This window comes from Carassius carassius, chromosome 27 (genome assembly GCF_963082965.1).
Source record: "Carassius carassius chromosome 27, fCarCar2.1, whole genome shotgun sequence".
Taxonomy (NCBI): domain Eukaryota; kingdom Metazoa; phylum Chordata; class Actinopteri; order Cypriniformes; family Cyprinidae; genus Carassius; species Carassius carassius.
This window is the reverse complement of record NC_081781.1, coordinates 12,716,172-12,730,162: the sequence shown is the minus strand read 5'-3', so window position 1 is coordinate 12,730,162 and position 13,991 is coordinate 12,716,172. Positions and strand designations below refer to the sequence as shown.

General features: G+C 39.4%; 1 protein-coding gene across 1 annotated transcript; it reads left to right on the top strand.

The window, feature by feature from the left end:
- The first annotated feature begins 4,061 nt into the window (after positions 1 to 4,061).
- LOC132106771 (delta-like protein 4) lies at positions 4,062 to 12,048 on the top strand. The gene is made up of 11 exons (XM_059512757.1): positions 4,062 to 4,522; positions 4,650 to 4,910; positions 5,210 to 5,267; positions 5,878 to 6,141; positions 7,984 to 8,044; positions 8,280 to 8,410; positions 8,621 to 8,790; positions 9,208 to 9,427; positions 9,567 to 10,263; positions 10,705 to 10,813; positions 11,075 to 12,048. Exons 1-11 carry the CDS (start codon positions 4,469 to 4,471, stop codon positions 11,078 to 11,080), a joined length of 2,031 nt encoding a protein of 676 aa, XP_059368740.1. The 5' UTR covers positions 4,062 to 4,468; the 3' UTR covers positions 11,081 to 12,048.
- Positions 12,049 to 13,991: the final 1,943 nt, after the last annotated feature.

Here is a 13,991-nt window from a genome sequence, read left to right as displayed (position 1 = left end):
GTGTTGATGAGTCAGTCCGGCAAAAGAAGCAGGTTTATTTTATAAGTTCTGGATTTACAGTAACAATACTGAGCACTTATGCGTGTGGCAATACAAAGCAGATGTAGCTGACATACAAAAACCATAATAATAACCTAATAATAAACCTAATAAAAATAACCTAATAATAAAGAAACTTCATTTATTTGTTTATTCAAATAGATAGCTCATATCTAAAGTAGTTTGCTGATAGAAAAAATATATATATTTTTCAGCTTGTCTGACAATATCACAAAAGATCTGCAAGGATAATATGTGACCATGGACCACAAAACCAGTCATAAGGGTACATTTTTTTTTAATTGAGATTTGTTTTGATATATTTATGGTAGGAAATTTACTAAAAATCTTCATGGAACATAACCTTTATTTAATATCTTGATGATTTTTGGCATAAAAGAAAAATCGATAATTTTGCCCCATACAATGTATTTTTGGCTATTAATATAAATATACCTCAACGACAAATATACCTCCAGGGTCACATATAAAAAATAAAAGAAAAGAATTCATACATCTACATCAAATTAAAATGATTATCCTTCCCAAATTAAGTTCACTTTTTGGAAATGATTGGTAACAGGCAGATCATCAGACTGATCTCACAGATCATCAGATCTCTATGCACACTCAAAACAAGAAGACATATATTGTATATAGACCAGACAACTGTAGAGTGGAGGGAAGTGCTGTAGACACAGGAGGAAAAATGCTCTGTGACCCGCTGTTCTGCTCACCACAAGGACGATTTGAGGACTGCAGAATAGCCTCTTGGGACCTTAGTTCATCCAAATCCAGAGTTACAGTTTCTGGATCGTATAATTGAATGAAGTTAAAAAGTTTAGTTTTGTAGTGTTATCAAACAGCCATCTATAAAGTTATTATGGTACCAAGTTTCATTATTTTCACTAACAGAAGCATTTTTTGCTTAGTTTTACATATTTTTTTAATAATCAATAATCTATAAAGAAACAGATAAGAAGTGATTTAATACTGTATGTATATATTTATAAAATTCACTTCTTATCTGTTCTTTATAGATTATTGGAAATCTATTCAAAGACGCAATCGTTTCACAGCAACCATTAAAACAACTTGTTATTCAAAGCTGGTTTTATCTCCCTTCTACCATGAAAAGAGACAAATGGTAATTTTCCACATCTAGCACAACGCACTATCAGTGTAAATGCATGAAACACATCTATAAATGCTCAGTTGTTGCTTGCACCATGACATTTATTATGTCTGTTTAATTTGAGACATATGGCACCAGAGGAGATAAGACCGGCTATATTTTCCACAGCTATCAAACCAGAAACCTGCTTTCTACACAACCTCCTTGGTGCAAATAATACGATACTATCATCAGACTATAAACCTGGTTTAATGATTTGATGAAAACAGGCTGATTTGAAGCGTGCTGAGAGTGGTATTGCTATTTAACTAGTTGCAAAAGAAATGATATGATATACCATGTGGCGTTGTGGACTAAGGCACCACTTTGTCCACTGAAACTCAGTGATTGCTCACAATAAGCCAAAACAAACATGTCTCCATGGTTAATTTGTTATAAATGGTGCTTTTAACAATTATTTCAGTTAAACAAATAAACAAAACAAGTATCAATGCAAAGGGTATGTCTCTCCATCCCTTTCTCTCTCCCTCGCTCTATACATGCATTTTCTTTCATTTAGTTGTTTAATTTGTTCTAGCCATCATCAGCATGGCAGGTGTGTAAATATGACTCACAAAACCTATTCAATACACCATCAGGAAAAGAAAAACAGAAAAATATGCTGTCTCAGCAAATGTTCAAAAGCAGACCAGAATGGAGAAAAAAGATTTGATACCGATAATAGTGAATCAACAAACACCGTTTCGCATATCAGGGTCTGTGTCAACATCCACTAAAATTTCCATTTAAAAAGACCCTTGATAAATATTTCATAGATACACTACCGATAAAACATATTATTATGGCTACCCTTCTTACTATAACTATTAACTGCCCTACTGAACAAAAATAAAAACAGGCTAATATAAACAGTGTGTGTATTACAGTTTATCAACATATAATAATATTTTAAACAACAGAGGATGGAAGAGATTGGTGTCTAAGGTATTGCAGTTGAGCTGATTTATATGATTTACTCCCTAAAATAGGATCATAGGACAAAAATAGGATCAATGAACTACATCTGACTGTATGGTCTGTGTATGATTCAAATATAAAATACAGAGCTTGTACAGTTTTGAACTAAATCTTATTTTACAAGCGTGCTAATAATGGGGTATTCACGCTGTCAGTTCGGCATACTTCTAAATTTGGCAAGATAGCCAGAGAAACTATAATGCCTTGTCGAAAGAGCTCAAATGTCACCGCTAACCACAAAGCAATTAAACTCTCTTTCATGCACTTTCGCCACCTGTGCATGTATCAGTCGTTTCCTTCAAATAGTCATGTTGGCTCGTTCATAGCGCACTGGCAAATGAAACAGGGCTTGCTGTAATTATTGAAAATGTTGCATTATTGTAATGATATTAATGCACTGCTTGGATGCACCGAATCCCTATTAACACTAACGATGCCAGCTAGAATCCAAAATGAACAGTTTCAGTCAGTCGATCAGCGCGCGCGCAATCTAGCACCAGATGGTAAACAGAAAATCCTCAAGCGACTTGACAGTCCAATAGCACAACCAATCAAAAATCAGAACGCATGTGGACATTGGCAAAATAACGAAACCAAACTGGAAATGCTTTAAATTTAAACTTCTGTGTAATTTGCATTGTTCTTTCCTTTCATAAATATAGGCTCAATCCGGTGTAGCCTAATGCGTTATCGAAAAGCATGCCTGCAAACCACTCTGATTTTCCAAATAATTCAAATCAATTTATTAGCCCATCAGGTTCAGCATATGCAAAGTTTGCAAATTATGACATTTTTATTTACCAATCTATTATTTAGATCATACATTGCGTTTGATTTTGAGCCAGGCTAAATTAATAACTCTCTCTCTCTCTCTCTTTGTCGAATAAATATAATTAAATAACACAGGCTTACACCTACATGACGCAATTATCTTCTTCCAAAATAACTGATTGATAAACCATCGTGACACTTATGGTAAAGGGTCAAATTAAACCGGAATGAAACTAGAGTAATTTACATTTACATTTAAATTACTTTTTTGTTAAGTGCAAAAGAAGAAGACGTATAGTTTTATGGCGGTTATGTCTAAACCCCTCATTATCATACAGCTGAATTGTTATCTCACCCCATCGCAGCTAGAGGCCCGTGTGAAAGCAACATGAAAGCCCTCTAAACGCGCTTCTAACGAGGGGCACGCGACTCAACAATAATGGCACGCTGCATTTAGGCTGAAAGGACTACGCGTGCAGAACATGTATCAAATTAAATGAGGAAATATAGTCCATATTTAAAATTAGACGTCACTTGGAGTGAGCTTTTTATTATTTTGATAAAAATACACAAATAAAATACTTTGTGTAAAAATGTGAAAATGAAAAGAAATGCTTGTAGCCTATGTAAAATAGATCTGCTTATTCAGATATTACCTGCTATAGTGATTACTATAGCGCTTAGGTAGAAACATGAAAAGGCTCTACGCCAGAACATCAGGTAAACTATATGACCCTACACTGACCGCGCACGCGTTCAATGATGTAATATAATTACCCGCGCAATTGACGGGAACGGGGAAAAACGAGAAGTAACAGGCTGTGCGTACGTTGTGCGGAGTTTCTTCGTTTTTGGATGAGAGAAAATTGCACGGTGTGAAACGATCAGCGTTTAACCGTGCCTGCTCTAAATATGCCAACAGATGCTGGGCTTGTTAATAATCACTCGCGCTCAATTGGTCATCATCCGCGTAGTGGTGGGTATTAAATGTGGATATCATTGTTGTCGAGAGAAGGGGCTGACTGAGTATATACAGTGGGCGGCGTTTAGTGATAGACAGTTTATATAATGAGCAGCGCGGACACAAAGCCAGTATAAATACTGCAGGACGCAAGAAACAAGTCTTCATTCACGAATTACGCGAGAAGTGCGAGGATACCCAACAGCGCAATGCTGACGCACAAAGTTTAGAACCAAAACAAGACATTACCATTGACACTAAACACATCGGTGTGCTCACTGTGGAATACTAAACATGCTCAGTGGATATCTTGAGACGAAGAGGAATAAGACTGGATGCTGATTTCCCATTTCTCCTTCACCTTTTGGATAACCTGGAAATTTGAAGTGCTCCTGCACACTGAAGTGCCGCGCAGGAAGAACGCGCAGCGGAATATACCCTTTTACTCTTCGGCGTTTGTTTTCATTGCACCCTGAAACATTGGAATAGGCTCTTTCGGGGAATATAATCGTGGGTGACGCGGCTGCCCAGGAGAATCGAAAAGCATGGCAGCTTGGCTCACCTTTCTCATCGCAATTTTCACGAGCGTTTTGACGCAGGTAAACATCCCAGGTCCTGTGGAAAGTCAGCAGGACCCCTTTCCTCTAAATTGATTCTCGAGCGAATTTTGTTGGTAAGCCAGTGTTTGCTGTGCAATGTTGTAACGCGTGTAATTTTTCCCTTCAGATATTTGGATCTGGTGTTTTCGAACTCGACCTTCACGAATTCAGAAATTTGAAAGGCTTGCTCGCAAATGGCAATGCATGCAAGCATGAATGCAGGACTTTCTTCCGAGTTTGCCTAAAAAACTACCAGGTGGTCGTGTCTCCAGGTGACTGTATCTTTGGAAGTGCCATAACGCCAGTGCTGGGGACAAACTCGTTCAGTATCATGGGAAGTGGCTCTTTCAGCACACCGATTCGACTGCCGTTCAACTTTGGCTGGCCGGTGAGCTCAGATGGAACACCTTTTGATCGCATATGAGCTGAAACATGTTTGCGGTCCATTACAGTATTGGGATAGCAACAGTTTGTAATGCAGCCAGGTTCAACGTGTGCAGAGTAACAGTTTTGATTCAATGTTTTGATCACTTAAATTGCGGTTATTAATTTATTTCTGCTTCTTAAAGATTTTATAATGCTGTTATTTTTTTATTTAGAGGGTACGTTCTCTCATGTTTTAATAATGTATGCTATATTGTGTTTTATATACAAAAGGCGAAAATCTAAATATCTCTTTCCTCCTAGGGATCATTTTCATTGATTATTGAGGCCTGGCATTCACCTTACACGGATCAACCTGTAGGTAAGATTCGATTTTGTCCACTAGAGGGCGACACCTCGATATTGTACATGCCTCTCTTTTCATCAGAACGTTTTATACCCTATAGCCTACTTTTTTTGTCTACAGCGCTTCATTTAACCTCGGCAAGCTGTATCCAGCTCCTAAGAAAAATGTTCATTTAAAAGTTGTAAATTTGTACTGTATTTTCCTATTGCTTCAAACACCTTTGCATTCTCATGCTCGAACACAATTGAACTTCCTTTGGTTTATTTTTGGCGTGGGAAAGCGCAGTGGTCTTTGGTGAGAATACACAGCGCTTGCCAAAACCATCCGACTGCATTTTCCTGTATTTTACACCTTTGTCTGTCCCGCCCTTTAGAATGGGATAATACCATGGGAATATTTTGCTTAACTCAAAGGAAGAGGAAGTTTTACTCCAAATGTGTCCGCTTCCAACAACTTAAAGTTGGGCTGTATTTTTCACATTGAATACACATTCAGAAACTATCACACCATGCTTTAACCTACCTAACCTATTTAATTTAACATTTTTAACCAGAGGAGAAAAAAACAGAAATCGAATAATTATTCAGCAATGGCCTAATCACAATCTTCTCCACTTTTTCTACAGACACATACAACCCTGACTTGCAGATAAGCTTTTTTGCCATCCAAAGAAATTTGGAAGTAGGGGCTGGATGGTCTCAAGATGTTCAAAGCTGGAAGCAGACGGAGCTACGTTATTCTTACCGGCTCATCTGCAGTGAAAATTACTACGGCGACAGTTGTTCCAAAAAATGCACACCCAGGGACGACCGTTTTGGCCACTACACCTGCAAACCAGACGGGCAGTTATCCTGTCTCCCCGGGTGGAAGGGGGAGTACTGCGAAGAACGTAAGCAATCAGAAATCACAATCCACTGGACACTTGTCTTGAAAAGTGTCTTGCTCATCACACTAATGTACAATGAACAAAAGTATTAGAACATTTCTGAGTGATGTAAACGGTGCTGTCACAAACTCTTTAAATCTTTAATATATATATATATATATAACAAATATATAATTTACAAATAAATAGCATTTATTGTGAATAAGTTTAAATTAATATTTAATATGTAATATCAAATAATTAACATGTCAGTTGTTTTGGCAATGTTTCGTCCGATGAACGTAGCGTTTTGTTGCTACGGTTACCTCTTCAGGCCAAACTGTTCCCGCCTTTATTAACTTGTTCTGTTTTTTGGTCAGTCCTAAGTGTTGCCAAGTCCGCGATTGTCACTTGACAACATTGTTGCCGCGGTTTTTTTTTCCATGTCCGCAGGTAGAAGTGACACCAATAACACGATATTTAGCCCCTGATATGTTAATTCTACCTGTGAGCACCGCCAAAGAACTTGATTTTTAATGGGGGATCCCCCTGGAAACAGTTTTGAGCAGCAAATGAGCGGGGTTTGCTGTGAAAACCTGGCAACCCTGTCAATCACACACACACACACACACACACACAATTTTGAAACAAAAACATGCTATTTATATGTAACTAAAATATAAATATACCTTTAAGATTAGGTTTGACTTCTTTTGAATGAGCCGAAGAAAATGCAAACAGCGTGCTAAGATGGTTATGGGTTTGATGGAAAGCGTGTTTGTAGAATGTACTCATTTGAGTCTTGTGTATTTTGCTTTCGGCTTTTTCTTTGTACTGCTGTAGTTTCTCTGAGAATTCACGGTGTTGATCAGGGCGCTGACACAGTTTGTGTATACTCTAAACGCGCGTGCTTGGTAATTTAATCCTGCACGAGCGTCATGGCAAGCACGCGCCGAGTTAATCGCGCCATTATTATCCGCCACGCGCCACGAAATTGTAGTCCCCATTGTTGCGCTCCAGCGTAGCAGCTGCAAATATGGTTCGCACAGACTACAAACAACAATAGGGACAGCTGTCCGTTATTGGGACAGAGCATCTGCTGCGGTCTAACCAGCAGTTCAGCGCCGGTCGGTACCCGCTCAAAATCAATGTCATAGACGGCTCAACACAAGCAACAGTAAATTACCCACATCCAAAGAAGTGACCTCGCCAGACAGGTTCTGTACAACTGCTTGCAGCGAAGCGGATTTATTTGGTTAAGATCCATTCACTATGCTGATAATGAACAAGTAGGTCTACTAAACTTGAGTTGATTCAAGAGCAGCTGATATTAAGTTAAAACCACAATGCGATTATGGATGATCCTACTGGAAAATGGAGTCAGAGCTTGGAAATAGATTTCTAGTCCAGTTTCTACAATTTCTGTTTTTCGTTCAGCTACGACACAATGCTTTGTGCAAAGTCAGTCACACTTATTCATGTGTTACATCTTCAATAATTATGAACCTTCACATTTAAAGGTGGAGTTGGATTTTTTGAGCCACTATTGCAAAAAGAAATGTTACCCGAGAACTGTTGTTTGTTGGACAAACAGGTAGTTCTGTCCAAGCCTGGATAAGACAACATTGTTATTTCAGACCGAATGAGGTGTTCAAACAAACAAAGCCATGTTTTGATCCACTGTTTGAAAAATTAATCTGAAAGTCTTACTTTTTATCAATGCATATTAAGCTGGTAGAGAACACATTATTTAATATGGGGGAAATAACATACCACCTTTAATAAGTCCAAATAACTATGATTGAACTTTTCATGAGTTTTAAACCCATGACCGTTTACTAACAAGAGCTTTTTCTTTTAATGCAGCAATCTGTCTGGAGGGATGCAGTGAGGCGAATGGCAATTGCTCCAAACCTGGAGAGTGTGTGTAAGTATACATGGCCTGTGTGAGAATATTTCTTTTAATTTTTGTCTTTGCATACATGCATAGTCTATAGTATTTGCTCTGTTGTAATTTTCTGACCTACATTCAGAATAAGCCTTAAAATGCAACATAATTTTTTTCAGCTTTTGTCATTAAATTAGTTTTGGCAGCTGTAGTTTGATGGAAAAATGTTAATATCTAGTGGGGTTTTTTGGGGGGCGATATTTGTGTATTGCAGGTGCAGAGAAGGATGGCAGGGCAAACTTTGCACAGAGTGTAGGAAATATCCAGCCTGTAAACACGGCACCTGTCAGCAACCGTGGCAGTGCAACTGTAAAGAGGGCTGGGGTGGACTGTTCTGTGACCAAGGTAAGACTAAACCCTAAACAGTTACAGTAGCTGACTGAATGTCTCAATCTTCATTGACCTCAGTGTCATGGTAATAATAGAGCTTACAGCACTTTAGCTCATTGCTAGTTTAAGACTGAACAAGTAGATCTGTGACTGAAACATGGAAAACTTGAAACGTGCTGAAAAATGGCCCTTTCTGACATTGTTTTATTATTTCTTTCAAAACAGATTTGAATTTTTGCACACATCACAAGCCATGTGTGAACGGAGCCACATGTATGAATACAGGTCAGGGCAGTTACACCTGCACCTGTCGGCCTGGTTACACTGGGGTCAACTGCGAGCTTGAGGTGCGCGAATGTGACAGCAGCCCATGCAAGAATGGAGGTCTTTGCTTGGTGAGTCATTATTTTGTGTCATTGTGACTCAATCTGAGTATATAAATTTGATTAAAACCACATGCATTTAACAAGCTTAGTGTTTTTGTACTGTAATGTGAATTTGGACTGGAATAAACATAAATAAATCATCTTCACAGTAGACTTTAATGATACTAAATTCATTAAAATATGATAGATAATCTTCAACATTAAATTACTTGGCCATTTTATCATTTGCCCATGTCAGAATATTCATTTTAGTGTTTGGACAAAACCTCAGGCATAATCTTTGACCATGCTATGACCTTATTAATGGATCCAAGCATCCACTGAAAAGCCTTTTCTCAACATGTAGATTTACTGTACAAACATAAAACAATGCGAATGGGTCCATAAAAGCTCTATGAAACATCTGCTTCCTCTCTCACCCTATAGGATCTTGACAAAGGTTACATCTGCACCTGTCTGCCTGGCTTTGAAGGTATTCACTGTGAGCACAGTCTGCTCACCTGTGCAGACTCCCCGTGCTTTCATGGTGGCATATGCCACGAGAAAGACAATGGGCGCAGTTACGCATGTGACTGTCCAAGAGGCTACACAGGTCTGAACTGCGAGAGAAGAGTGGACAAATGCACGACTCTGCCATGTGCCAATGGTACGAGAATACATCTTTTCTGCCTCTAACTTTTTCATTTAGAAATGTTGCAAATGCAGAGATCATGTGTGTGTGTGTGTGTGTGTGCATGCATATCTCTATAATATTTGTCACTGACACCTGTCCCACTGATTCACAGATGGCTTGTGTGTGGTCCTGGGGGGCGTTCGCATGTGCAGCTGTCGAGCGGGTTTCACTGGCCAGCGCTGCGAGATCAACATCAACGACTGCGCAAACAACCCCTGCGCTAATGGCGGCACTTGCTACGACCGCATCAACGACTACGTCTGCTCCTGCACCCCTGGATACGAAGGCCCCAATTGCGATCAGCCTTCCAACGCCTGTTCGTCCAGACCCTGTCTCAATGGCGGCTCCTGCGTGGGCGTCCCAGGGAACCCGCCCGCCTGCTTCTGCCCCAGTGGCTTCACCGGACCCCACTGTGAATACTACTCTGTCACCCAAGATCGCTTCCAGTGGGCCGCAGTTTCTCTAGCCGTGGGTTTGGTGGCTCTCATCATTATTCTTTGCATGGTGGTCATTGCCCTGCGCCACATTCACAGGCAGGCATCTGGAGAAAGGACTCGAGGCGAGGCAATGAACAACATGTCAGAATCGCAAAGAGATAACTTGATCCCCACCTCCCAGCTGAAGAACACTAATAAGCAGGTCAGCCTGGAGGTGGACTGCACACCTGACAAATCAAATTACATGCACAAGAACTGCCACTTGGACTACAATTCATCGAAAGAGTTCAAGGACATCGTATCCCAAGAGGACAAAAGTCATAAATACGAAAAGTGTTTAGAAGAGAAAATACCACTGAGTAGAATGTACAGGTAAGAAATGGATTTCACGTCACTTTGATAAACAGAGGTGTTTGGTTGAATTGAATTTGCTTTATTATGCTGAGGTCATGCTCCATTAGAGTGCCGCCAAGTATATTAACCTTTGCACTTAGAGCTCGTCTGATGACTGTAATACGAACATCAATACTGGCTAAAAGAAGTTATCCGCAACCGCAAGACACATTTACATGCTCAAACATGGATTTTACTCAAAGGCATTGACAGCAAGAAGCATTTTTACCCCATTAAATGATTTTTATTGATTTGGACCGCACAACAAAAGCACTTTTTCCTCTTACGTGGACTTTTTTTACATCAGCCTCTATAAAGTGAAAAATAAGCCAAGCACATTCACCCCCATCTCAGCACAATAAATAGCCGCCCCATGTGCTTTTACTTTGTGATAACATAAAGTGTGTTTTGTGTGTGCAGGGAAAAGCCAGAGTGTAGGATATCAACGATATGTTCCCCAAGGGACTCCATGTACCAGTCTGTGTTTGTAATAGCAGAGGAGAGGAGTGAATGTGTCATAGCAACTGAGGTAAGGAGGATCATCTCATTTCTTAATATGTCTGCATGTTTGAAGCAGGGATCTGCTGGCCATGTTCACCATTTTATCATTCTGTCTGTTTCCAGTCAGAACAGAGGCTTGTTAATAGAGAGAAAAGTGATAAATCTGCCATTTAGGCCACTAAATATTCTACTGTATGCATTTCAATTTCTTACTTTACATATTGAGAGCAATGCATCAATTCCAAAGCATAATCGAAGCCTCTGTTTTATTTTTACTCTTTTTCTGCAGGTATAAATTACAGGCTGATGTCTATGAAGAGAGGAGACAAAAACACAATCAAAGGAGAATCTTTTTCTGGATTGTTTACAAAGATACGTAGAGACTGGAGATTTATATTGACGTCCACTGCTGCACTGAGAAACTTGAGAAACTGGAGACAGCAGGGTGCTGCTCATCGAATGCAATAGTTTAGTTTTATGTTGAAGAAGTGTTTGTGTACAAAACGTGTACAGTCCTGGATGATTTCTGAACTCTTCTGCTACGGTATGTTTTTCCCCCGTGAGCTGAAAGGAAAAAAAAATATATTATTTTGCGGTAATCATGGACATAAGTAATCCGCTAAGTAATCAACTGAAGGTGCCAGGGACTTCCAAACCTTCAACCAGCATTGTCAGCTATGCAAGAACGAGGAGGGGAGCACCAGTCAGAGAGCTTACCCAAACAAATCGACAACCAATGCTATGAATGTCTGAGAAGCAAAAAACTGCTAACATCAATCATTTAAAAATACTTTTTGCTCTCCTCTCTACAATAAGATTGTAAGCAGCTAAAAATTCACAAAAAGCCTTAAAAGAATTAAATCGAGAGATATGTTTGTGCCCAGGGTCTTCTTGGATAGTTTTTTTTTTTGAGAATTTAATCAACATGGAAAGAAAAAAACAAGAAATAAAAAAAAATATTGCAGAACTGTGCCAGCAAGATCCAAGAGGAAGTTAAGTTGATTCTTTTATGCAACACGGCCCATGAGTACAAGTCAAGAAATGGACAGAAACAAAAACAAAGCGACGGCTCACCACTGACTGCCTATTATTAATTTTGAGAATACAGAACCAATAATGTAATTTTTTTTAAAAGTGATTATTTCCAGAGTTAATTTAATAATGACACACTGCTCTTTATATGTTTTATACTATTATTTTGTATATAATGCATATTTATAAAAAACCAAACATCTGAAGAATAAAAAAAGTTAATTCCTTCAAGCTATTTTGTGTTCTTGATATTATATATTGATATTATGTATTGATTATATAAATACAACAAATCTTCAGGTTGGTTACAAATGTACCATTTCTTTACATCTCCATGAACTATTTTCTCTCAATCCTTTAAAAAAAAAAAAAAAACTCACAACCCCCTCCTTCCCCTTCTCCAGTTGTAAATTGGCTTGAAATTTAAATCCGTTGCCTCGGATACAGGCCCCTTGAGCTGAAAATTCTGAAACAAAGACAGGCGAATAGCGCAACGACAGAGGAGCGGCCCCTCCTCAGAAAACCGAAACAGATGCCCCAGGGTGCAACCTTGCCCTGACATAAAAACAGCGGCATATGCCGCCCCTCTCACCAGGCTCATCATGGTGCTGCTCTGCAGAGCACCCATAAAGAAAACACACACACACACTTATCTACAGACGCAAACGAGTTCCAGCTCCGAGGGCCTCAGGAGCCACCTCGATCCCCAACAAAAGAATTGACCGGAGCTGTTCACGTGGCCTTGGTGCCCACAGATGGGTTTCAGCCGTATTATGCACTCCAAACCTGATACGAATAAAAAAATATTTTTTTCAATTATTCAAAGACCTTGTCGGCCTGCCAGAGCAGAACAGCCTGAACAGAATCACCTAAAGGGTGCAAAGGTCAGCTGAGGCTTGATCAGCAATTTAAGTTGTTAAGTAGTTCATCCTAAAAAATAAGGCCATTTGGACTTTCATTTGATGTTCAGCTCCGAGATTCATTCTTCCCATCATCCTGGCCAATGTCAATATTATGAGACCCCATGCAAGGCACCAGAGGGCCATGCAGGAGATGCGTTTTTGAGTTTTACTAAGTACTAAACCAGAAATGGTTTTCCAGGAGGTCAATCTCGGGTTTCTTTCCAAAGAGCAACATAATCAACCACCGACAACAAATCAGTGCCACACAAACACACTCCACACACACATCCTGTTCATCTGTGTCATCTAAGCATCCTTGTCTGTGCTTGGGTCAAAAGGACGCTTGGGAAGAATAAACACATTTCGGAAAGGTTCTGAGAGCATTTCCGTCATCGGCCGGAGCTTTAAACACTTATTATCGCTGCAATATAGTTTTGCGCTAAAGCTTTCGCAATGCAACCTGTTACCCAAACCCCTCCCTGCCGCAACTGCAAGTGTGTATGTGTGTGTGCTCTCTGCTCTTTGGCCTCTGGGTCTAAATCGCATGGCCAGGCATTCTCATTGTGTTATAATCACTGCATCCTGTTTGTGACCCAGTGACATCATTTCCTGCTTCCTGTCTGATTAAAAAATGCAGAACATGCCGGCACTGGCCAAACGCTTTTCTCACGCATCTCTTTCTTTCTTCGTTCTCTGTATTTGTACGGATCCCGAAAAGTTTCAGGAAACGAGCTCATAACAAACAAAAGGGGAGGGGGGCATCAAATCAAGACTATTGATTTCATTTCAAGAGTATTTTGAAATCTGGGCTGTGGAATGTGAAAACATCCTTGATAGGAGGATGCTAAACATTCATTAAATTTTGACACGGTCAGCCATGTGCAGTCAAAAGAGTAAAATGGGTAAACAACACAAATGAACTTTTTCTGAACCTGAAATTGCACATTAAAAGGTTAGTTCACCCCAAAAAATTGAAAATTAGCCCATAAGTTACACACCCTCAAGTCATCCTAGCTGTATATGTCTTTCTTTTTTCAAACGAATCCAGTCTGAGTTATATTAAAAATGGTCTTTGATCTTTCAAGCTGTTTAATGACACTCAGCGGGTGTTGCAGTGCATTAGTCCAAAAGAAGTGAAATAAAAAGCGCCCATCCATTATATAAAAAGTGTCTTACTCAGGGGAGAGATCAAAACAAAACAACGGTCGTTAATTAGAGGTACAAAACGAAGATTTGTAAAGAAGAATGATATAAGCCAAGAGAAGACTTTGC